Source organism: Pipistrellus kuhlii, unplaced genomic scaffold (assembly GCF_014108245.1).
Source record: "Pipistrellus kuhlii isolate mPipKuh1 unplaced genomic scaffold, mPipKuh1.p scaffold_m20_p_10, whole genome shotgun sequence".
Lineage (NCBI taxonomy): Eukaryota > Metazoa > Chordata > Mammalia > Chiroptera > Vespertilionidae > Pipistrellus > Pipistrellus kuhlii.
The window spans coordinates 10368890-10392945 of record NW_023425405.1 but is presented as its reverse complement, the minus strand read 5'-3'; the positions used below and the strand labels follow the sequence as shown (position 1 = coordinate 10392945).

The window sequence follows — 24056 nt, the reverse complement described above, 5'->3', positions numbered from 1 at the left end:
TGGAGTTCCCTGTCCTGTGGGGGAGGGGAGGGGAAGGGAGGGTGGTTTGGGGATCTGGAGTTTAAGAAACAAAGGCAGGTGCTCCGGATCTCTCCTCCGGAGCACCTGCGGCGGCAGGCTCGGGGCGTGGGCGCCGGGGCGGCAGGTGCGGGCGGGGGTGGTCCTGGCGCCGGGCGGGGGCGGCGCGGGGAAGACAGAGCCTCCGGGTGCTTCTCCCGAGAGAGACCCTGGGTCCGGCGGGAGCCGGGTTCAAAGGCCGAAGGGACCGAGAAGAAGGAGGAGCGGCGGGGAGGAGGGGAGTGGGGGCCGGAGAGGGGTTTCGGGCTGAGAGGGAGGGAGAGGTGGAGAGCCTCCGGAGCCTGCCCGGAGCCAGTCCGTCCCCCGAGGTTCGTACAATTGGCGAAAATGTGACACCAGGGGGCGAGGGCTGGTCCCCCCTCCCCCCCCTCTCTTCCCTCTGTCTTTCCTCTCTCTTCCCCTTCTCTCCCTATCTTCCTATCTCTCCCTCCCTCCCTCCCTCCCTCTTTCTCTCACATACCCCCCACCCCAAAACCCTTTATCTGACAGGTCCCTTTAACCCAAATGAAATACAGGGGGACCCGCGAGTCACCCAGCTGCGCCAGGCGGCGCCCCCACTCCTGATGGAATTGTTTTCCCAGGGGCCCCAACTGCAGAGCGGGGGTCAGAGGGTGTCTGCGCGCCCAGGAGGCGGGGTGAAGACAGACAGACAGACCCACCAGCCAACTGCAGAAACCCAACCCTCCTGGTCCTCCTAAGCCCGTCCCGCCAGGAGTGGCGGGTGGGAAAGGCCTGTTTGCTATTTGGGGGGTGATCCTTGCCCACCGACCTGGCGGCGGCTTGGGAGGCTCACCGTACCCAGGACTATGTTACCTTCTCCACCACTTACCCGGGGCGGATACAAATCCTGCCAGCGGACAGAGTTGGGAAACAGGGCTGGTTGGTGGTGGAAACACTGACAAGGAGAATCATAAACCGGAGCAATGCATTCCGAGGATAGTTTGTATTTCTGCTTGAAAGAAAAGAGGAAAAGAGCCACCAGCAGGTAGATCTTGGATAAACAGCTTATTGCACTTGACTGTGATTTCCATTTTCCGTTATGAAATTGTTTGTCAATAATTGCAAATGGCTACAGAAACCACTTTAGTTTTTCCCTCGGTCACTTGATTGTGAGTAATGTCTTGGAAGATCGCTGTGGGAGTCAGAGTCAGCTGTGTGACATGCATTGCCTGCTTTTTTTGAAAAGACGTAGTCTGATCATGTTGAAGAGAAAAGCCATACCCATCAGGGAAAACGAGTTAAGATTTTTTTTAAGTGTCATTTGCTCATTTCAGATTCAACTACCTGAGATTAAAAGCAGAGGATTCTTGCTTTTAAAATCGGGGATTCGTGGAGGAACAGCTGAGGCGAGGCTCTCTAGGAGAGGATTCGCCCAGAATAAAGAAAAAGATGCTGAGAACACAGTTCCATTGTTTTATGTGGGCTTGATTTGTTCTGTTTGTTAGCTAGTACAGCCCTCCCCTGCTTCCGTTGTAAATCATGGCTACTTGAATGATTCGAAAAACTTCTAAATTCAAAAGGAATAGATAAAAGCATCAGTGAGTGCAGGAGGAAGTGAGAGGTCTGGAGCTAGGTGCTCTTTTCAGACTTGGCTGTGCAGATTGGAGCTGTTACAGGGCTGGTGTAATTGGTATTTATGCAGCAAACAACCAGCTGACGTGCATGTTGGCAATATCACACGCAAATCTTTGTGGGAAAGTGCTCCATTGTCTTTAGGGCACGAGGCACAGAACACTGTACACACACACACTCCTGGTAGCAATGATGTTTTTCCTTCTGAGTTTCCTTCCCAACATCTTCCTCCTGTAGTTAGCATGCCGAACTCGAAGGGGAGCTTGCTTTAGTCTGAGTGGAGTTGCTCTGTCCCAGTATCTTAAGAAGAAGATGCTGCCTGGATTTGTCTCTTAACCGGCTAGTATGTCTCCAGACCTTTTGAACAGGCTGCTTCAGAAGGTTCAGGAAACTGTTGCTGTTTTTTTTTTTTAAAGAACCTGGAGAGTGGGGGTAGGGGGTGGAGTGTGTATCACCAGACACACACACACACACACACACACACACGTAGTTTGCTTAGAGGGACAGTCACTCCGTGTTGTTCCAGGAGAGGATGTGAACAGAGAGCCAGTTGAATCTTATTGTTTTTATTCCAAGAGGGGGTTTTCTATCTGCTAAGAATTTATTTATTTATTTATTTATTTATTTAATATATTTTTATTGTTTTTTTTTTACAGAGAGGAAAGGAGAGAGATAGAGAGCTAGAAACGTCGATGAGAGAGAAACATCGACCAGCTGCCTCTTGCACACCCCCTACCGGGGGATGTGCCTGCAATCAAGGTACATGCCCTTGACCGGAATCAAACCCTGGACCTTTCAGTCCGCAGGCTGTTGCTCTACCACTGAGCCAAACCGGTTTCGGCTCAAAAAAAATTTTTTTTTTTTTTGATTTCTTGGACACCTGACGTGTTAAGGTCTCATTAGCCCTGAGTACGATGGGAAAGTGACTGTTTTAGATATTCCAAGCACAAGGTACCAGCAAAATATGTGAATTCTAGGACTGATGGTTAAAAAAGTAGTATCCAAATTACATTATTAATGTATATACATACTTTTACATACGTTTTATCATTTTATTTTGCAACTCTGGGAGGTGGCCAGATACCATTCCTCAGTTCAGAGAAAAAGAAATTGGTCCCAGGCTAAGTCAGTGACTTGCCCAGTGCCGTGTAGTGAGTACTGGGGTGGGTGAGTTTGGAATCAGGGACTTCGAGGACCCCAAAATGCCACACTCACAGTCCACATTGTCCAATCAGGGTGGGCCCCATATCCATCAACGGTGTCTGCACCCAACGGGCAAGGAATAAAGACCCACTGGTTAAGGGAAATAATGGGGCAGCACTTCTGTGTTTGAATTTTGGCTCAGGGTTTTAGACACGTTTCATATAATATTTCTGTTTTTAGGTTCTTTGTATCCCCAAATGGAGGCCTGATGCCAACCTCATCTGTGTACTTTGTGAAGGAAATGAGATAACGTGTGTGAGGTGCTAGGCACACTGTGGGCATTCAGTAGATGTTGCTTTTACCCCCTTTCCCTTTTCTTATATGATACACACTAGAAAAGTGGCTTCTCATTACTTTAAATATGGTCTTTTTAGGCAATAGCTGTAATATTGGAAAAGAACACCCCTGTGAAAATTGAATTCTACTAAATCAGATTGTATTTTAAGTGCACAGGGGGTTTAGCTATTTATAGGGAATCTATGGTGGATTCCGTTGTAATGCACATAATCACTTTCTCCTTTATCTGTTTAGTAAGTTGAGCGTATCACGTATCAGATTTTCTTCATGTGATGCTTGCTTGTACAAAAGAGCCTTCCGAACCCTCTCTCACTGATGGAAAAGTCACTCAGGTTGCAAACAAAATCGTTTATTGTGTTCATTTGGCAAAGCCTTGCTCTGGTGTTTGAGCATAACGTCATATTATTTTATTATTAAATAATAGATTTTAGCATGGGAAGCTGGAAGACACCTTAGAGATCACATCACATGGTCCATCCCTCTCATTTCCCAATGAGGAACTAGGAGCACACAGAGGTAAAGTGTCATGGCCAGTGTCACCAGCGAGTGACTGTCAGACAAGGAGCCACTTGCAGACTCTGTTGCCAGAGGAGGGCTCTGCCTGGCTTGTCCTCACATTGCCCCCTTCAAGATCCTAGGGCCATGCACGCACATTTTCGTGTAGGACTGTGGTCGGCAAACTCATTGGTCAACAGGGCCAAATATCAATAGTACAACAATTGACATTTCTTTTGAGAGCCAAACTTTTTAAACTTCAACTTCTTCTAATGCCACTTCTTCAAAATAGACTCGCCCAGGCTGAGGTATTTTGTGGAAGAGCCACACTCAAGGGGCCAAAGAGCCACATGTGGCTCGAGAGCCACAGTTTGCTGACCACAGGTGTAGGAGATGATAGATGAATATGGTGCATTTTCTAAAACAACCGAAGGAGCTGCAGGTGTGGGCAGTGTCAAGGGCGACTGCTGGATTTGCAGTTTTGTGAGTTGATGGCAATACACAGCTTAACCTTTTTGTGAAAGAGCTGAGTGGAATCCAGGATCCTGAGGCTGCTTGGCCCCTATGAGAAAATAAAGCACCGTTCTTGGCTAATGGTATTCCTCAGTGAGGATTTTACCCTATCATATCTTAAAAGCCAAGTGCAACCACAGACCCTGATAGATCCTACATGGTTTGGTGGCTTTCTCCTCACTGGCATAAGGCTGGCCAGGAAACTTGATTTGAACCAAGTTTAGACAAGCTGTATTTGATATTCTCAACTTTTTGAGAGATCCATAAATCACCCTGCCCTCAGGAGAGGGTGGGTGGGTGGGAGGTAATCAACCAAGGACCTTGTATGCATCTATGCCTGGCCCATGGACACAGACAATAGGGTGCTGAAGGCCTGGGTGGGGAACAGGGGGAGGGGCGGGTTTGGGCAGGGGACAATGGGGAAAAAAGGGGACATATGTGATACTTTCAACAGTAAAGAATTATTAAAAAAAAATCACCCTGCCCTGGAAATGCCTTCTCCCTGCTCAGATTGTCTAGTATACTCTTAATTGGTACATTAATTTTCTTAAGGAGCTAACCATTGAATATAGACACATTTCTGGAAGATTTCGGTGGATGGGCAGGGCCTTTGTTCTCCATGTGAACTGTCACAACCAGCCTCTGCAGCCCTGGGACTTTCTCAGTCCTTGGGGCCCGGGGATTTGGACTGTGGTGCCACTTACCAGCTCAAGGCCTTGGGCTATATTCAACCTTCCTGAGTCGTCTTATTTATACAAAAGCTAATCTGTGAATGGGAATTCAATAAGGTACTCTGTTAGGCACTTGGTACCTTGGAACAGAGAAGGTATGTGGAAAATAAACAGCAGAATTCAGGGCCCTGGCCCTTGAGAAGTTGTTCTTACTACTGGCCTTTCAGGAAAGTTGTTAAGCAGCCACAGAATTGAGTTCCAGTTGTGTGTGTGTGTGTGTGTGTGTGTGTGTGTGTGTGTGTCTGGGGGGGGTGGTTTGAGGTGGGGGACAGTGGGGAGCTGCTCCCCAGCAGATCAGGCCTGTAAGGCTGATGCTGGAAGTGCTAATGCCATCTGATGCACCTGTACTTAGGCTGGGGTGGGAGGGAGTGACCAGGAAGGGCTCCAGGGCTGAGTTAAGCCTCCTCCAAGGTTGGGGAGCACCTCTTGTGGGCTCAGAAATAGTGCACGGCATCCAGTCTCCTCACGGGTCGGTTTCTGGAGTGTAGACTTCACACCTCCTTGAACAAGTCCATCAGCCAAGGTGAGGTTTGTAGCAAACCCTAGAGGAAGGTCAGTTTGAGAGAAAAAACTGGCTTATTTTAAGTCAAGCACAGAACAGGAAGCAGAGCTATTTGCCTCTGTAGCACGAAATGGCCATTATTTCTTTAAAACTCACCAACTCCAAGGAGTTCAGATCGAAGCTCATAAGAATCGCCTAAGGGCAAGGTTAGGCAGCATAAGATTATACAATGAAACCGAATTTATGTTTTGTCTTTTTTTTTTTACGAACTTTCAAATATATTTTTTTTCTTAGAATTTGAAAGGGAAACTAAACGTTCTAGCTGTCAAGAGTCTGTGATTTTTATAACAACGTATCAGGTTTTGAAATAAGCTCAATATTTCAATATTTTATACGTAGCTCTGATTTTAATTTTAAAGTGGCAGAGATCAAGGAACACCTCACCAACTGGGCAAACATGGGAAGAGTTGCTCTGCTTCAGTGGCAAAGGAGTTGGAGACCAGATTAGCACCAGTAGCTCCACTCGCCCTGTGCCAGGTCCTGTGCTTGCTGGCAGGTTCCCTCGACCCTTTACAGATAAGAAAGCCGAGCTTTATTTAGAGAGATTATGTGCCATTCGTTCCGAGCTGCAGAGGAGGGAGCTTAGGCAAAACTTCAAGTGAGCTGTCCAATAAATAATAAGCAAAGCGAACCTCTTGTTTTCCATGTAAGGGCATTCATCTAATATAACTAATTCCTCTCTCACTGCTATTTATCCTCCAACCTCTCCTTAACTTAGACCTCTACACAGACCTGGGAGATGTTAGAGAGACTGAAAATTATTGTAAACACGAATACTTTGAAAAGAAACTCAAATTTTTTTTCTTCCAGGACTGTATAGCAATGGCACTAGGTTAATGCCAGGTGAGTATGTAAGGTTAATTTGTGATTAACAGGTGGACTGTTTTTATGTTCGTCTGTAATTGGAAATTATTTATTCTCTGAAGTGGCTTAAGCACTTGGGAGGCAGCTCCATGAAATGAAGAAGGACTGGTCTTTGGAGGACAATGGGTCCACTTCCTCTTCCCCATAAAGATCCCTTGTTCATGCAGTCTTTTATCCTGTGCTCTGTCAGAAAGGATATGCAGAGGGTCAGCCCAGCCGTGCAGACTTGGTCTCAAGTTCTGAATTAGTGATCCAAGTTAATGAGGTTTTACTATCTCATAACGGATCTTCCTTGTGAAACTGTAAAACACAATTCTGCTTCCCTGTGGTCGGTGCAATTTACAGTCCACCACTCACTAGTACAGGATTTCAGCCAGAAAGTCAAGTTGACTTTCTAAGTGTTTCCTTTTGTGGAACGCCTGAGGTCAGGCTGCTGTTGAATCACAGATTTTCTGAAGGAGAAGCAGCTGCCAGGAGAATTGCATGTGAGAAAAATCGGAAAAGGACTAAGTAGATTGGGGTAGAACAGAGGAAATCTAGGGTTTAGCATATGCCAGTAGGCAGGGGATCCAGCTTGTCGGAAGCTGAATAGGACAATCTCGGCAGAGTGGGCCATTGGCTGCCTATCTGACTATCCTCCGGGTGTCCACTTGGAAATTCAGGGAAGGGATGGGCCCCCTGTTCCAATAGGAAAGTGGAGAAGGGGCAGATTTCTCTGAAGGCACTTGGACATATGTTCCATTGTTCTATAGGGAGGCACCATCCTTCCCTTTGGGACAGAGAGGATGGAATGAAAACTTTATGAACTGGAAATTGTACATCTGAATGGAAAACACAAGCAGATGTTGGTTGTCCAGGATAGAGGAAAACTGTCAGAATTTCAGGTTTCTAATCTCTCTATGTAAGTAGGTTAGAAATGAGTGGTAGCTTAACCATCCTGCCAAAATAAGTCAGTGCTGTTTATCCTCTCAACTGTGTGTGTTTCAAATATCTGATTCCTGCATGGTAGGTCAATTCTAGCTTTCAGTTAAACCTCCTCAAAACTCCTTTGAAAGAACCTCATAGAATTCTTAAGAGCCAGGGTCTTGGGATAAAGTTTTATTTTTAGTTGATTTGCTTGTAGACATTTTCATCCAGGCTTCTTTCTAGTCTTGATGAAATAACTGTTTTCCCCAGGGAGTCAGATGAAATTAAGAAGCTCTTCAATTGATCTCCGGCTCTGATTTGCTCCTAGTGATTCTAGGATCAAGGCATGTTTACTCTAGGACTGTAAACATGCCCACTGCTTCCACCCTGACACATTCTATAGGAAACTCTGACCATGGTAACCCTCACCCTTAACCTCCCTAGGTGCTTAATTTTTAAGTCTTTGTTTTTGTTACCACAGAACAATAAGATAATTTATGTGAAATAACTGACAATCTCTGTGAAATATTTTCACAAGCTATGAAACTTATACACTGTGGGCTCTTGGAGTGGATTTCTTCCTTTTGTGTGTGTGTGTGTGTGTGTGTGTGTGTGTGTGTGTGATTGAATAATCACTTTTTTTTTTCTACTGAGAAATCTCAGGCACCAAAAAAGGTCATTCACAGACAACTGGCTTGTTGAATACATCACAGAAAATAACCTTTCATGATGATTGTGTGGTCAAAATTTAAATGCTAAATCATCAAACAGATTTGAAAAGAAAGAATGCCATCAATCACAGCATTTTTACCTTCACGAAAATTAGATCTATTGAAATAAACTGGTAAATAAAAATACTTTCTGGCTTGGGAGAATCAACCTAGTTTCTGGTACTTTTCCCCCCCTGCTCCAAAAGTGTCATCAATCTCTCTGTGTAGATGCAGTGCAGCCAGGTGTTCAGAATCAGAGGGGGACAAAAAGAATTAGCTTCTTGCTGAAGAGGGGAAGTTAAGCCAAAAAAAAAAAAAAAAAAAAAAAAAAAAAAAAAGGTTGGTGTAACAGGGCTTAAAACCATGAAAAATGTAGACCAATTGAACTAAACCCCTCTTTTCCCTTCTGCCCCAGGAATAATTCGGCTGCAGGGCTGACTTCAAGGACATGGATTGTTGACCTCATCCCAATATCAGAACCTCAGCAGTTATTCTGATTTTTGCACCATTCCAGGCAAGTGGACTCTATATGGAAATAAAAACTGAACCTTAGAGGTTGGATGGAAATTCACTGTGACATTCCAATCAAGAGAACGTGCTGAAGCCCACAGAGCCTTTCTCAGGGGGCCTGATGGTAGCCTCCAGAAGGTGCGGCCTCAGGTGGTCCCCCTTCTTCTGTGGCAAGAATAAACTTTGGGCCTTGGATTGCAACACCACCTGCGGAGAAAATGGTATGCGAGGGAAAGCGATCGGCCTCTTGCCCTTGTTTCTTCCTCCTGACAGCCAAGTTCTACTGGATCCTCACCATGATGCAAAGAACTCACAGCCAGGAGTATGCCCATTCCATCCGCATGGATGGGGACATCATTCTGGGGGGTCTCTTCCCGGTACACGCAAAGGGAGAGAGAGGGGTGCCATGCGGGGAGCTGAAGAAGGAGAAGGGGATCCACAGACTGGAGGCCATGCTTTATGCAATCGACCAGATTAATAAGGACCCCGACCTCCTCACGAATATCACCCTGGGCGTCCGGATCCTTGACACGTGCTCCAGGGACACCTATGCTCTGGAGCAGTCGCTGACGTTCGTGCAGGCGCTGATAGAGAAAGATGCGTCGGACGTGAAGTGTGCTAACGGAGACCCACCCATTTTCACCAAGCCTGACAAGATCTCTGGAGTCATAGGTGCTGCAGCCAGCTCCGTGTCCATCATGGTTGCTAACATTTTAAGACTTTTCAAGGTAGGTAAAGGCATTGTCTTCCTGACCATTCTGAAAGAATAGTAAATTGTTCTGACACCAACTGCAGGTTTAAAGAAGAAAGTGAAGATGGTGAAGAGGCTCATTGACCCCCTTCAGGGTCACCAGGTTTCCCTAATAGAGGATTCTGGGTCTGGGTGTCTCCATGTGTTAATTTAGCCCCATTATTTAGAACGAACCACGGCTGCTCTTTTTCTGAACCAACAGAAAATGTTAATTTCTGTGACATGTTGAGTCCTCCACATCCTGGAATGTCTTCTTTACTGAGGCCCATTTTAATCAAAGCAAGTATTTCTAGAGAGCATAATGAACTCTTTGCACATTTATCATAGGAAACATTGCGATGGTATTTGAGACATTAGGTAATTTACTTGGTGAAAGTTCTTTAAAGTGGGATGCTCTGTTATGACAAAAGTTCCTGTGTGCAGAAACAGTATTTATTACTAATGGGTAGATGGGAGTGACACTCTGGGCTAAGATGGCCATAAAATTGTCAGGTTTATTATAGCTACAGAAGAGCAGAACCTCATTAATTCAGACTGCCCTGATGCAGCCCTGGAGTAATTATATATATTTCTTACTGAGTTGAAAGTTCAAATTTAGCAAGATCATTCAATACTTTTTGATTTAGATTTCTGTTCAGATGATCTATTACCTATAAATTACACTTACATATTGAATAAAATTGGCAAAATAAAGCGACGTATGTAACAACACCTTGAGAGTGTGAAGTGCCATGAAAAAAGTTATCATAACTCACCAGTCTTTCATTAACTTTCTCATTGTATTTGTTAATATCCATTATGTAGTCTTTTGTAATGACAATTTTTAAAATTGAAAATACTTTTCATTCTGATTTCCTAGTCTGGAATATGCCTTTTCCAACTTATTCTGAACTAATGAGGTTTTGCTTGGTATTGAGAAACCGTTCCTATGCACATTACATTTAAACTTTTTAAGAGAATATGGAAAATTAGGTGACAGATCTAGTGACAAAAGTGAGCCAAGTGATGGAAAACCTGCTTCACAGTAAAGATAAAAGGCTTTCTATTGTAGTTTGGAAGGTATCTTGGAGCACCTTCTAGTGTGGTGTAATCCTCTCTGTAACACCCTTCACCCCCAAAGTGGCTGTCCAGCTTCTGAGTGAATTCCCCTAGTTTGGAGAAGAGAATGCTAAGAGGCAACTTAATGACCGGATGGCATTTTCTCAAATGAGGAGGCTGCTGAGCAGAAGCAGCTCTCCATGTCTGAGGAGCACTGAGCAGCACAAACAGGCTGTAGGGAATTCCGGACGCGTTAGAGCAGGACATTAGGAGGAGCCCCACGCCGCGAGGAGGACACCGATTAAAACAGGCAGCCACGGGCGCCCTCATTCTTCATCTCTGGAAACTTTTGAGGCAAATGAGCAAGTTGTTAGTAATTTATCCTGGGCTTAGCTGACCCCTTGTCCAGAGGCAAGATGCAGAACCAGGATTCTGCAGGGTTTCCTCGCATCCTGGGATCTAGGTCTTTTCCCAGCAGTCCCCACTCCGAGCCACATGGCATTTTCTGCTCGGGGTGATGGCCTACTCCAGCCACCTTCCCACTTCTCTGACTTGATCTCATGCCCTGCTTTCTCCAAAGCATCTCTTTCTGTTCCTAACGCAGCCATGATGGCCCAATGACACTCACTTTCAGAGAAGAGGAGAACCTTCATGAAGATTGTCTCTCTTCCTCTGTTACCTTCCCCTAATGGGCTAATTCTGGTTCCCATCTATCCCACCAGAAAGACTTGGAATCCTTCTTCTTCCTATAGTCTGGTGCCCCATTAGGCAAGGATTTGAGCAGGGGGTGGAAGTGGTAAGTGCTTATTTGAGATTCTCAAAGCTTGTTTACATCAGTTGTGGCACAGAACCAGCTTCTCTGTAGAATGGGGCTATTAACATCGTGTTAGGTTGTTGGGTGGGTTTAATGAGAAAATGCAGGTGAAGGGTTCTACTAGGATCTGGCCAACTCCTTTGCCTCCTTGAACTGCCTGGAAGCCTCCTGGAAGCCTCCTCGGGCCCTCTGAAAGGCGGGTTTTGCTTTTATGCAGTCTGGACCTGGCTTCTTTCCATTCTCGTCTTCCCTCATGGACTGTCTTGTTCTCCCCTTACTCTTTCCGGTAACCCAGTAGGGGAATTACCATGGACTCTTTGGGCAGAGCCCAAAGCTCCAGCCAGTTTCTGAGACATGGTCAGTGCATAAAGGGGCAAGAGCACAAGGAGTGAAAGACGTTTCGTCTGGAGCGGACATTGGTCATGGTGAATGTCATGAAGAAGATCAGTACCCTGGCACTGAGTGACCATTTAGTTTATAGAAGTGAATGTATTTATTAAATTACTGGGCTTGAAAAAATTGTGTTTTTTAAAAGTAAGGGAGAGGATATAGGTGCTCAGCCCATCTTCCAGCTCAGCATGAAACCACATGAATGTGATAATTACAACTTGTTGTGCTACTTTGATTCACTTTGATGATTTCTATGAGACCTCCAGGCAGCACTTCAATAATATTAAGTATGAATTGATGATGGTCACTTTTAGAATTAGAAAATGTTCCCATTAATGTATAACTATATCCTGTTTAAACACACATATGCTGGTGCTGACATGAAATATTAGAATAGCTCTTCAAGTTATAATTATAAAATTAACATATTGAGATTGGCCTATAGTTCCACTTTAAAAATGAATAATTTTATTAAGTCAAGTGCCCTTAATACAATTATTAATTTTATTAATTAGGTCAACATTTAGGACAGTTTTATGGAGCTTGGGCTCCTCCAAGACAGCATAAGACCCACAGAATCTATAGTGATGCATGGATATTAGTATATTGCCACTTATACCTGGATTGATGAAGTTAAAGAGGGTGGAGCCTCTTGGTTTGAAAATATACAAATATTTAACTCTGACTATAAGGGATGTGAGCAAGGTCTTTTAATGCATTTATTCATTGTCCTGCTCAATAATAAATATTACTTGGAGGTTTTTAGAATGTAGCTTGGGTCTGTTTGAAACTGTATAGAAAACATTTGGGCTAACATTGTAAGTAATCTCCAGATTTCTCAGTTCCCTCTTTTCAGACAGCCCTGGTACAGGCATGGAGTAATTTAGCGTGGGCTCCCTTGTGAAGGAGCCAATCTGGGCTTCTCCATCTTCCTGTCCTTCAGCCTTGGCCCTCCTGTGGCAGCCTGTCCTTGTATCCCTCCATGTTCTCTTAATTGAAGTCTGGTTTCCGGGAAAGGTTATCAGTCATCTGCATAAAGTATGTCTGTGTGGAAGTCAGAGGAGGATTCTGTCTTCTGCAGGATCACTAAATATTGAATGAAATAATTTGTGTTGGGAAAGCGGATTCAGGCACCAGTGGGGGGAGGCTCATTTGGCTCCCAGAGACAGCCCCTGGAGGACAGTTGGGCAGGGGGACAGAGCCAGACACCCCTGGGTGCAGAAGCTGCCCTGTGGTCTGCGCCCACTGGACTCTCCTCATGCTCCAGGGGTAGTGTGTGCGGCTCGGCAAATGGCAGGACCCAGTGAGGGAGTGCATGCCTCCAGCCCCCTCCCGGGGAACCATTTTAATGACTGAAGCGTCTCACATTTCCCAGGTGAGTTGGGAGCGAAAACAAGTTTGGGAGTTACAGAACAAGACTTGAATGAACCGAACCTTTTAGAAATACGACTGTGTCTCAACACACACACACACACACACACACACACACACACACACACACCGCCTTTATATATAGGTTAGCATGGGGGCAGAGTGGTCACCTGGGCAATTGTTTAATCTCTATAGCAAGTTAATGGTTTTAGATAATAGTACTATCCATTATGATAATGTGACATGTAACTGCAGGACCGCAAAGCCAGTACTGCTCCATCCTGCACAGAGGGGAAAATGCCAGCATGGTGGCTCCTGGATTGCAGAGAGAGGAAGGAAAAAAGGAAGCAGCACTGAGAGCTGGTGCCTTTTGAAAAGAATTTAGAAAATAATGAGAATGCCTTTGGAAATGTTGACTGGGAAGCCCATAAGTTAAATTTGTTTCATTAAGTTGTTTGGAGGAATTTGCGTATGTTTTATAAGGAGCTCAGATTTCGTTTCCCCATTTTCTAGGACATTTCCACCTTTCCTTCAAATTAGAGCAAATCTGTTCCTTAAAACACCTATCTTACTGGAGCAAAGATCGAACAGTCCATGTTACAAACAGCACGTTGGTGCTTGGAAGTGAAGCATATTAATGTCCACATGGATGCATTGGGGTCCTAAAAGGACAGTGTTAGGTTTAATTTCTCTCACTCATGTTTTCCTCGTCAACTTCACCCAGAGAGTAAATTTCCTACTCTTGAAGGATAAGAGTTACATAGTCTGTAGTGTATACTTCCCAAAGCCATCTAGTGAGACTTTCCAATAGAAGTCCACCTGTGGGTGGGTTAGAACATTTCTTCCCACGTGGCAGTGTCCTGGTTATAAATGGCTAACACTGACCTTTGTGTAAGTAAATGGAGCCCTGAGGCACTCCCGTTACCCTGGTGGAAGCCTTTGCCTACCTGGCTATGCTTACAAAGATGTATTTTCTTCCCAGAGACTCTGCTAATTGTAGCAACCACTTCCACAAAGCCAAACGTGCTGCGAGTTATTTATTGCACACAATGGGCTTTGTTAACTGTAAACTCTGAAAAGGTAAACCTTCCATAGCCGAGCTCATCCAGTGAGATGGACAGATAAATGAGCCCAGTCAATAAACTCAGCAGGAGGTAGCATTGGATGTTAAATCTTACTTGATGGCAAATAGATAAATGGAAAAATTGAAAGATAGACTTCTTTAGTCAATTGTTTGCTGCGGCAGCAAGCTCTAAATTAACTTTGTAAAGCAGACTTGGTGAAGTCACTCCCCTCCTTAGAACTCTGATAATGGCTACCATTACCTCCAGAATGAAGGTCCGTCTGTACTGTGGGAAGTCTTTTTCCACCTGTCTGGACAGATGCACTCTCTTTGTTAAGTAACAAAACTCAACAAGGGCAGGCTGGTCTCCAGGATCTCCGTGAGGGCACGTATGTCTTGTTTGCTGTTTTATTTCCAGTACTTAGTGGACCTGTCTGGGAACCTTCCAAAATGTCTGTTAAGTGAATGAATGAATTTATGAACAAATGAACCATATTTCTCCTATCCCAAATATGGGAAATAATAGGCTTTAGGCAGTTAGGGAAGAATTTTGTGTATTTTTACTTTTATACTCTGAGAAAAAGGAATAGGAGGGAGAAGGGGGAAAAGAAGACATAATGTATTTTGGGAGTTCCCATTTTCATGGGAACTTTAAAAAAATTTCACATTTTCTATAAACAGATTTTTAACATTATAAATTAAATAAGTAAAAGACATAAGCACGTTTCCACTTTTAAAATGGTAAGCAATGAATAAGTAAATAGTATTCAATGGGAAGAAACCATATATCTACTAATAAAATAACACACACATACAAATAATTTTATTAATAGATATGTGTCTTCTGATTTTCTTTTTCATGTAACAATATGTCTGGGAGAGATTTCCATCTTGGTTAATATAGATCTACCTCGGCAATTCTCAACTCGAGGCACATTAGCCTCATGTGGATAGTTTTTTTTAAAAAAGTGCAAATGTCCAAACCCTATCTAAGACCAACAACATTGGGGTGGAGCCCTGGCATTGGTATATTTTAAATAATCACTATTATTTAAAATATACCAAATGTTATTCTGACATTTGCCCAGGATTGAGAAGTATAAAGCTTAATTTTTAACAGCTGCTTGGTTTTTAATTATAAACAAATCCCTTACTGATAGCTTACTTCCCTTTCATTTCTTAAGATCATTTATCACTTGGAAAAAAGTGGAAACAATGCGAGAGGCTCCTTCAAGCACTCTGAGCTCTGGAGTGAGTTTTGCTACGGTAAAGCCCTTCCTTGGACCAGCAAAGGGGCTGAATTAATGATTTACCAAAAACACCTTGCCGTCAGGATGACTCACGACACAGGCTCACATCACAGGCTGTGGCTCCTCATGGCAGGTAGTAACTCAGACCTAGGGTAGTGATCATATACAGAGACTGCTAAAGGAGCATCTCAACTCTCATTGGGTGGAGAAGGAACACATTTTTAACTTGGTGAATTGAAATGGAATCTTTCTCACTTTTCCCTTGAAAGGTCTGAAATCCTACAGTGAATACTGGAGACATCTCAAGAGCTTACTTAGTGATTAATGCCTATCTTGTGGGTGTTTTAAGTAACGAGGTTGTTTAAATAACCAGGGGTCTTTCCTAGAGAATGGCTTGTGACTGGATGCTATATATATTTTGTCTAAGGAGTTGTCTGAAAACCTTTCTAGAGGAAATCTGGGTGTAGGTAAATAAAGAAGGAAACAAATTTGCATAAGGAAAGTCATGTGCTCTTCTACTTATTCACCCTAAAGACTGCAGGGGTTTAAAAAAAAGATTTTATAGACTTAGTAATTTTTTTTTTTAGAGAAAGTTTTAAGTCTACAAAAAATTGAAGATTGCAATGGTTTGATTTGGTGTCAGACAGGCTTCCTCCCAGAGTCTTCTGAAGATAGTCTTTTGCAACCAAAGTTCGTACCTTCCTAGGAAGTCTTAGCTCCCTAGGAAGCTAAGACTTGAGAACTCTTAGCAGTTCTTAAACTTGAGCATGAATCAGAATCACCCCGAGGACTCGTGAAAACAGATTGCTGAGCCCATCTTCAGAGTTTGAGTCAGTAGGTCTGGTTGGGGTCTGAGACTGCATTTCCAACAGTTCCCAGGTGATGCTATTTTGCAGACCACACTTTGAGGACCACTGCTCCATACAAATCGCTTGCTGGCTGACTTTGCAAGTCAAGGGACACAAGGCAAAAAAAACGAGACTGAACAGTGTTCCGTCTGGCACAGTCTTTCTTCTTTTGACTCATGCCTGGTTGGATTTCTGTTTGTATTGGTCATAAAATCACAGCAGCTGCTGTATGGATCTATTTTTAATTGTGTGCCCTTTTGGAAGTTGTGTTTCTTACTAAATAATGCATGGCTCAGGGATAATGGTCAGTGTAATGGTTACTTGAACACAATTTCTAAGGCACAGTCGCTCAGATGACCATGTTTACTACCTGTGACAGTAGAGCTGACTGATTTAAGAAACCCTGACTGTAAGGTCCACATTAGCTGGGAAGTGAGAACAGACAGAGACAAAAGGGGCCATGATTTGTCTCAGCTACAGGCAATTTGTCTTCAGAAACCATGACAGCTACCTCCTGATTTCCATTATGCAACGAGATTGCAAATGGCATTCCACAGCAGTCTTAATCAATGGAGGGTCACAAGAGGCGCTTCTTTCCCCACAGTGGGGAAAGCGGCCTGTTTACCCACTTAATTGAAGACACACATTCTCTGGCAAAAGAGAGACATCTCTTTTAGCTGTAATTAGGGACTTTTCCTCTCTTTAAGTACTCTTAATAACATAAAAATAGACGTGTAATCTTCATGTATTTTAAATGCATAGTGAGCACAAGGTTGGTGGGGTGGGGTCCAGGGATTACATTGTTCAGAGCCACCTTTATCTGTTTCCAGAATGAGGCCAATCTCTGCTGCTTTCCTCCATTAGGCCCAGCAAGCTAATAGGCATGCGTTCTCAAGGTTGGCCATCAGTCTTCCAAACTCTCCTAGTCTCCCTCTGAGCTTGGGGAGGCTGAATTCCTTGGAATAATGTAGCCTCAGATCTTTGGAGAAGTCCTGGATCTGTCTCTGTGTCCCTCATAGTGACATACTGGGCTCCCTAGGGATGTGAAGATGGTGACATATTCTTGCTCCAGCATCTCACCTTGCTTCCTTTCAGGTGGATGGAGAGTGACCTCTAGTTTTGATTAGTGCCTGTACTATTTCTTACCACTTAAGTGTTCACATTGTAACAATTCTGTACATTAGGGTTCTCAAAATTATTTATCATCCCAGTTCTGAGAGTATTTGCATTTATATTGTTTATAGAACAAATGGCATGTCATCCTTATGCAGGTGTGTTGTATAGATATTTGTGGCCTATAGATATTTATCATCAGGTGCTATCTATCCAAATTATAGATTATTATAATATACTTATCTAGTGGTGCTGGTGCTCTTTTGAATAAAACAGTTGAACATGAATTATGTGAAGTAGGTCAGGCTCTGTAGTCAGACTGCCTTCAGATTCTGATGTAATGCTTATTAGCTCTATTACCTTAATCACACTAGTTTATCTGTCTATAACTTAGCTTGGGTATGTGTGGATGATAATAGCACCTCCTTCATAAAATTCTAAATAAAGATAAACAAGACAAATTGCATGAAGTCCTAAGCAAGGTCCCTGGCACACAGCACCGTGTTTGTAATTAAGATGAGAATGAGGAGGAGGAGCTTGATGGTTACCATCAGTAGGATATTCATCTGGAGTTACACCTCTCCAATTTCTCACCATTCATAGCAAATTGCTTTATTTTATGAACAATGGCAGATTACCATTAAAGGTGTAGTCATTGGCCAAAAAACAGCACAACTGATAGGCCCAAATAGGCTCTGGCATGAAGCAAGGGTATCTTGTGTGTCCAAAGGCCAGACATGAGACTGGGACCTCATAAACCCCAGGCTCCAGCCAACTGAGCTAAGAAAGTTCTTTTGAGATCCATGCTGTTCGGTGGTAAGAGTCTTCCAAAAGAACAGATGACCCAAAGGTAAGCTGTGCTAAATTTCAGTGCTATTCCAACACCCACACAAAAGTGCCACTAGAATTCCATTTTGAAACAACAAAACATTCTGGCTCCTGTGGATTCTTTCCCAGGACCCCGGTTTGATGGTAGAAGAGGTAGAGTTGTGGCTGAGGATAAGCAGCCTCCTCACCCCAAGTGGGGATGGCAGCCTTTGTGTTTGTCTTTTGGGTTGGAATTCCCTTTCCTCGCTGTGTTTGGTACAACGACCTAACACAGGCTCCCTCTGGACAAATACCTTTGTGTTGAGGGAATAATTTTCTTCTCTTCCATGGATGGGCTACATAACACTTACATCTGTCACCTTCTGGTATAGTTGTAAGAATGTAAGCTCTAAAAGAATTCAGAGGTATTTTCTTTTCTCCAGAAGTCACATTCATTTAAGGACAACTAGAAAAATATTAGAGCTAAATATAGGGTGTCTACCCAAAAAGCATACACACTTTGAATAATTACAAAGGCAGTGTTTATTAAAATACATTTCATTTTCAAAATTGAACAATTAGTTATTAAAATGTATATACAGTTTTGGGGGACACCAAAATATTCAATTTTGACTCACAGGGACCGATCTTGCTCTACCTGTTTGTAATTATGTCCTAGTGAATTTTCACTGTAATCAACTATGGATAATGTACTCAGTGTGAAAGGACTTCACAGGGAAAGAGAAATGATATTTTTACTACTTGAATTCTGTGTCTGGTTAGGAAGTACAGAACCCTATCAGAGTGTTGTGAGATAATGCTAAACAATTCCTGGTACAGTCTTAAACTCAGTGTTAAATCTCTTTCTCTCTCTCTGTTTTTCCCCCCCCACCAAGAGAAGCAGAATAAGATGAAAAAATGCCAGCATACTATCCACTTATTCCCCTATGTTACTTAAACAGGTAATAACCAATCCCCCAGTAGGTATTTATTCAACATCCATGAGCTTATGCATTGTGTTGACACTCTAGGGGGTAACTATGAAGGAAGTAGAAGATTCTAAGCCTTCACATCTAAGCTCAGAATCTGGCAGTTGGGGAGAAACCACAACACCTATAAAATAACAATGAACAACATAAAGCTATGTAAGCTATAGTGTGGTGCCAGCGTTTAGAAGAACAGCTTCACCTAAGGAAGCTGCAGTGATCAGTGAAGGCTTTGTGTGGTATTGTGGGATTGGGCTTGGCCTAGAGCGATGGGTAGCAAGATATGCCAGTAAACAGAGAGGCCAGGAGAGAAGGGCTCTTCGAGGCGGGGGAAATCCTGGACCTGAGGGATGTGAAAAAGGAAGTAAGTGGAAACCTCAGTTCTCCTTCATAGCATCTCTCCTAGGACAAAACTTGAAAGGATCACTTGAAGTGTCTCCTTGGAGTATTCAAAAGGAGGAAGATTGGAAGGCTATGTCCCCAGTTGTCAGTGAATACAAAACTTGAGGCCTCAGTTGAAACCTAAGCAAGTGGGTACAGAGCATCTGGAGGGAGAAAGCTACCCCCTCTCATTCAGGGGCAGGGAGAGATAAAGGAGGTGAGTTGCTGTGGGATTCAGGGAAGGAGCTAGAGGACCCAGGAGAAGACACCCAAGGCCCCCATTCTTTGCCCTTTGGAAATCCAAGTAGCTTAAGACAAAAAAGAAACATTTCTCACTTGCCACATGTATATCTTGCATATTTTGTTTATTTTATTCTCATTAAACATGGATACACAATTTAATTGCTGAGAGAGAAATTAAATGCATTATTGTGAATCGATTTTATTTGCTTTATTTCAATAAGAAAAGCCATGGTCCTTGAAGAAAGAAAAACTTTTTTCTTTCCATCTTCTTGACCTGGAGTAAAGTGGGAGCAATCACAAAGTGGTCAGAGATCTTGGAGGCTTTATAATTTTCTAAATATGAAGTATTTTTGAGTGATTTGGTTATAGGTTCTGTATTGTAAATAGTGTAAGTGATTATTTTTCTTCTTAATGCTTTGGCACTTGAACTTGGGATTTCTACTCTCATAACCCCCAATTTACATGGGAGTTTGTTGTGATGTATTTTCTGGTCTTTGAGACCATTGGGATGAAATTTTAAATCCTTGGAGTTTTTTTTCATGGTGCCTGAGGAAAGAAGATACTGGAAATTCCATTTTTTTTTAAAGTTTGGATTACTTTATTCTATTTGTTTTCATGCAGCTAACATACCTAGTTAAGTTTTGTGTATTTATAGGTGACACCTTGCTGAAAATAAAAGATTAAGTAGAGAATATTTCCCCATGACTTTCTTATTCAACAAAAATAAAATAACCCGGCATCTCCCCTTAACTGAATGTCCCACCTGTCCCTGCCATGCTGATTGTGCCAACACTGTCCGGGGGCCCAGGGGTAGCATGGGGGTCAAGGCTCTGCATGTGAAACAGGAAGAGTTTAAGCACATGCTGGGAGAATCAGGATTTCAAGCATCACACTTATATTTACCCTTAAGTATTTTTCTGAAATATGAAGAACTAAAATTAAAACCTGTATTTTGGACCATAATTACAGTTAAATTTTAGCCATAGCATCTGATAAAAGAATTAGATACTTAATTAAGTGATTTAAAATGTTGTAGTGGTCCAAGCTTGATGAATAAATATTTTTTTAACATCTTATTTTAAACATTTTATGATGTTTAAACTAATAGCATTAATATTTCATTCTAGTAAAGTGGTACACATTTAGGATTTGAAGTATAATAAATGTAAAACATATAAATATGCTGACCACATCTATATGATAAGAATTACCCTTAAATAATCTATCTCCAGTTAGAAAATGTTCTTTTTTTGTGAGAAAAAAAAAATGCTGTTTTCCATTGTACTTTGTTTTATATTAATTAAATTCAGTAGTAGAGTTGCATAGTTTTTACTATTTTTATTTATTTTTAAATTAAATTTTATTTTTTAATAGTTATTTATTGTTGAAAGTATTACACATATTCCTCTTTTTACCCCATTGACTCTCTCCAGATGGTCTTAACCCCTCCTCCTTCCCCCCACCTCACTGCCCCATTGCCTGTGGCTGGGGGCCTTGCACATATGCATCCAAGGTTCTTGGTTGATTACTTCCCTTCCACCTTCCCTATGAGATTCCATACTCTGTTTCATGCTCCCTTGTCTCTGGATCCACTTTGTATATGTGTGAGGTCATGTGATACTTGTCCACTGTTTTTACATATCATGCACACAAATGTCTTAGGAAGTTTGGCACAAAGTAGTTACTTTTTTGAAAAGTTGTTTTTTCACCGAGACTAGTTTGGCTCAGTGGATAGAGTGTTGGCCTGTAGACTGAAAGGTCCCAGGTTTGATTCTGGTCAAGGGAATGTACCTTGGTTGCGGGCACATCCGGTGTGCAAGAGGCAGCTGATCCATGATTCTCTCTCATCAATTTTCTAACTCTCTATCCCTCTCCTTTCCTCTCTGTAAAAAATCAATAAAATATTTTTAAAAAGTTGTTTTTTTTCTAATTCCCCCAATACTGGGCATTATGGAAACTCAGAGATGGAAAGAATTTTTGAGATCTTCTATTACAGCCTTTAATCTAAAGCAAAATCTATTAAAACCCTTGAGCAAAGTGATTCAGTGCTGCCTTTGTTTCTCTTAATTGTGTTAAATGTATGTCTTCACACAAACCCAGCCTAGAGAACAATGCTCTTGAAGGCAGGAAACATCTTACTCATCTCCATGTCCCTGAGAGTCCCATACTTAGTACCGAATGAATGCATCCAGGACAGATTCATTTAAACATTGTCAGAGATGGGGTGCCAGGAATCTCACAAAAGAGCCCTCTTCATTTCCTAATGGCATTCATTTTTTCTTCTTCATTCTGACCTGAAATATTCAACCCCCTTGAAGAGTTTTAGGAATGTCTTTAATTCCAGAAAGGGTGAGGAAGCTCCCTCAGCCAGTTGGACCAGAGGAAACAATGCTGGTACTCAAGAGGGAACCAGGTGCTATGGTCAGTCACTTTCATCCTTTGGTCCTGCTCTTGTCTTCTGATGCATCTCTCTTTCATGAGACTGTCCTTCACACGTTTGAAAGATCCCAGTTGTTCCTGAGTCTTGAGGTCTCCAGGATAAAAGTTTTATTGGATTACCTTCTCCTAATAGTAACAGCACAAGAGCTAACACTTAAGAGCTTCCTATAGGCCAGGAGTTGTGCTAAGCACTTAGCATGTCTGCTCTTATTTGACCCTCACAATTTCACCAGATGGCTTTCAGATGAGGACATGAGGCTTAACTAAAGTTTCTTAGGTAACTTAGTAAGTGGCCAAGCCATGTTCAGATCTTGGTCTGACAGATGCTAGAGCTTATGCTTACAGCGCCTGCTTCGTACAGCCTTTCATACAGTATGATTTCAAATCCTCTGTCTTATAGCTTCCTTCCCCTGAACGCACTCCTGCTGTTAACTCTGTTCTAAGTAAATCCATTTTCCCTTGCCATTCTAAAAGATTGCCTTTGAGCAGGCAAGTTAACACCGAGGACTTCAGCTCTGTAAGCTGCACACTCTCAGTATCGAAGTGGCTGTAATGGCAAATGCCTAGTCCATCTGCCATTTTAGCCTCAATACAAAGGTCAAGGTCTGTCTGCCCGTGACCCCATGTACCTTCCCTGCCTGTGGAGTGGCCACATGTCTCCCTGGGAAATGTTGGGAAAATGTATATCCCTTTAGAAGAGTTGATGGGAGTTTCCTATCATTCCAGATGCTTTTTTGAAGAGTATATTGGGTAGAAGGCTTTGTATTGTTACAGATGTCCCAAGCAGTTTTTGTATCAGGAAGTTTCCCATGGAAGGACTAATGTATCCAAAATTATTATCTGAAGTTAACGGCAGGAAGTGGTGGAATTACTTGGACTTTAGGAAAACACTGAGAACATCAAAAGAAAGATAAGTGGTTTGTACCTACTCCTTTCCCACACCAAAACATCTATTACAGCCTTTCCTCAACACATGGGATCAAGTGGCATTATAATAAAATAAACATATTTATATTAAGGTTTTTTCCTTCTTTTTCAAAGCTGAAGAATGGTTGATATACAATATTATATTAGTTTCAGGTGTATAACATAGTGATTCAACATTTACCTACCTTTTGGCATGATCACCATGATAAGACTAGTAACCAGCTGTTCCCATACAAAATTACGCTATTTTTAACTGTACTAGAGGCCCAATGCATGAAGATTTGTGCAAGAATAGGCCTGCCTTCCCCTGGCTGCTGGCACTGCCTTCACTCTGGCCACAGCTGCCTTCCGCCTCTTGCCTTGTTGTGTCAATTTGCATATTTCCTCCTATTGGCTGTGGACACCACCATCTTTGATGGTCAATTTGCATATTCTATCTCTTTTAGCTAGGATTCCCCATGCTGTACATTACATCCCGGAGACTATTTATCTTATAACTGGAAGTTTATACCTCTTAATCCTCTTCACCTATTTGCCTTCCCCACCCCCCACTCCCATCTTCCTTCCCTCTGGCAGCCGTCAGTTTGTTCTCTATGTCTATGAGTCTGATTCTGTGTGTTTTATTCCATTTTTTAAAATTTTAGATCCCACATATAAGTGAAATTATATTTGTCTTTCTCTGACTTACTTCAATAAGCATAAAACCTTCTACAGCTGTCCAAGTTGTCGCAAATGACCAGATTTCATTCTTTTTTTATGACTGAGTAGCATTCATTTTATATATATCACATCTTTTTTATCCATTCATCTATTCATAACACCTAGGTTGCTTCCATATTTTGGCTACTGTAAATCATGCTGCAATGAATATAGGGGTGAATATATATTTTCAAATTAGTGTTTTTTATTTCTTTATGGATACATAAGAAGTAGAATTGTTGGATTGTATGGTAGTCCTATTTTTAATTTTTTGAGGAATCTTTGTGGTCATGTGTTTTCCATAGTGGCCACACCAATTTGCAATCACACCAGCAGTGCATAAGGGTTCCCTTTTCTCCATGTTCTTGTCAATACTTGTTGTTTGTTGTCTTTTTGATAATGGGTAATCCAAGAGGTGTGAAGTAATACCTCATTGTGGTTTTGACTTGTATTTCCCTGATGACTAGTGATGTTGAGCATCTTTTCATGTGCCTA

The 24056-nt window shown here is 42.4% G+C and overlaps 1 protein-coding gene across 1 annotated transcript in view; it reads left to right on the top strand.

Annotated features, from left to right (window-relative positions):
- The first annotated feature begins 583 nt into the window (after positions 1–583).
- The window catches only part of GRM8 (glutamate metabotropic receptor 8), a 702547-nt gene continuing 679074 nt past the window's right edge, over positions 584–24056 (top strand). The window contains exons 1-2 of the mRNA XM_045576508.1: positions 584–1063; positions 8347–9169. Coding sequence (XP_045432464.1) covers positions 8660–9169 — 510 coding nt within the window. The 5' untranslated portion in view covers positions 584–1063; positions 8347–8659. The remainder of the gene's footprint in view (positions 1064–8346; positions 9170–24056) is intronic.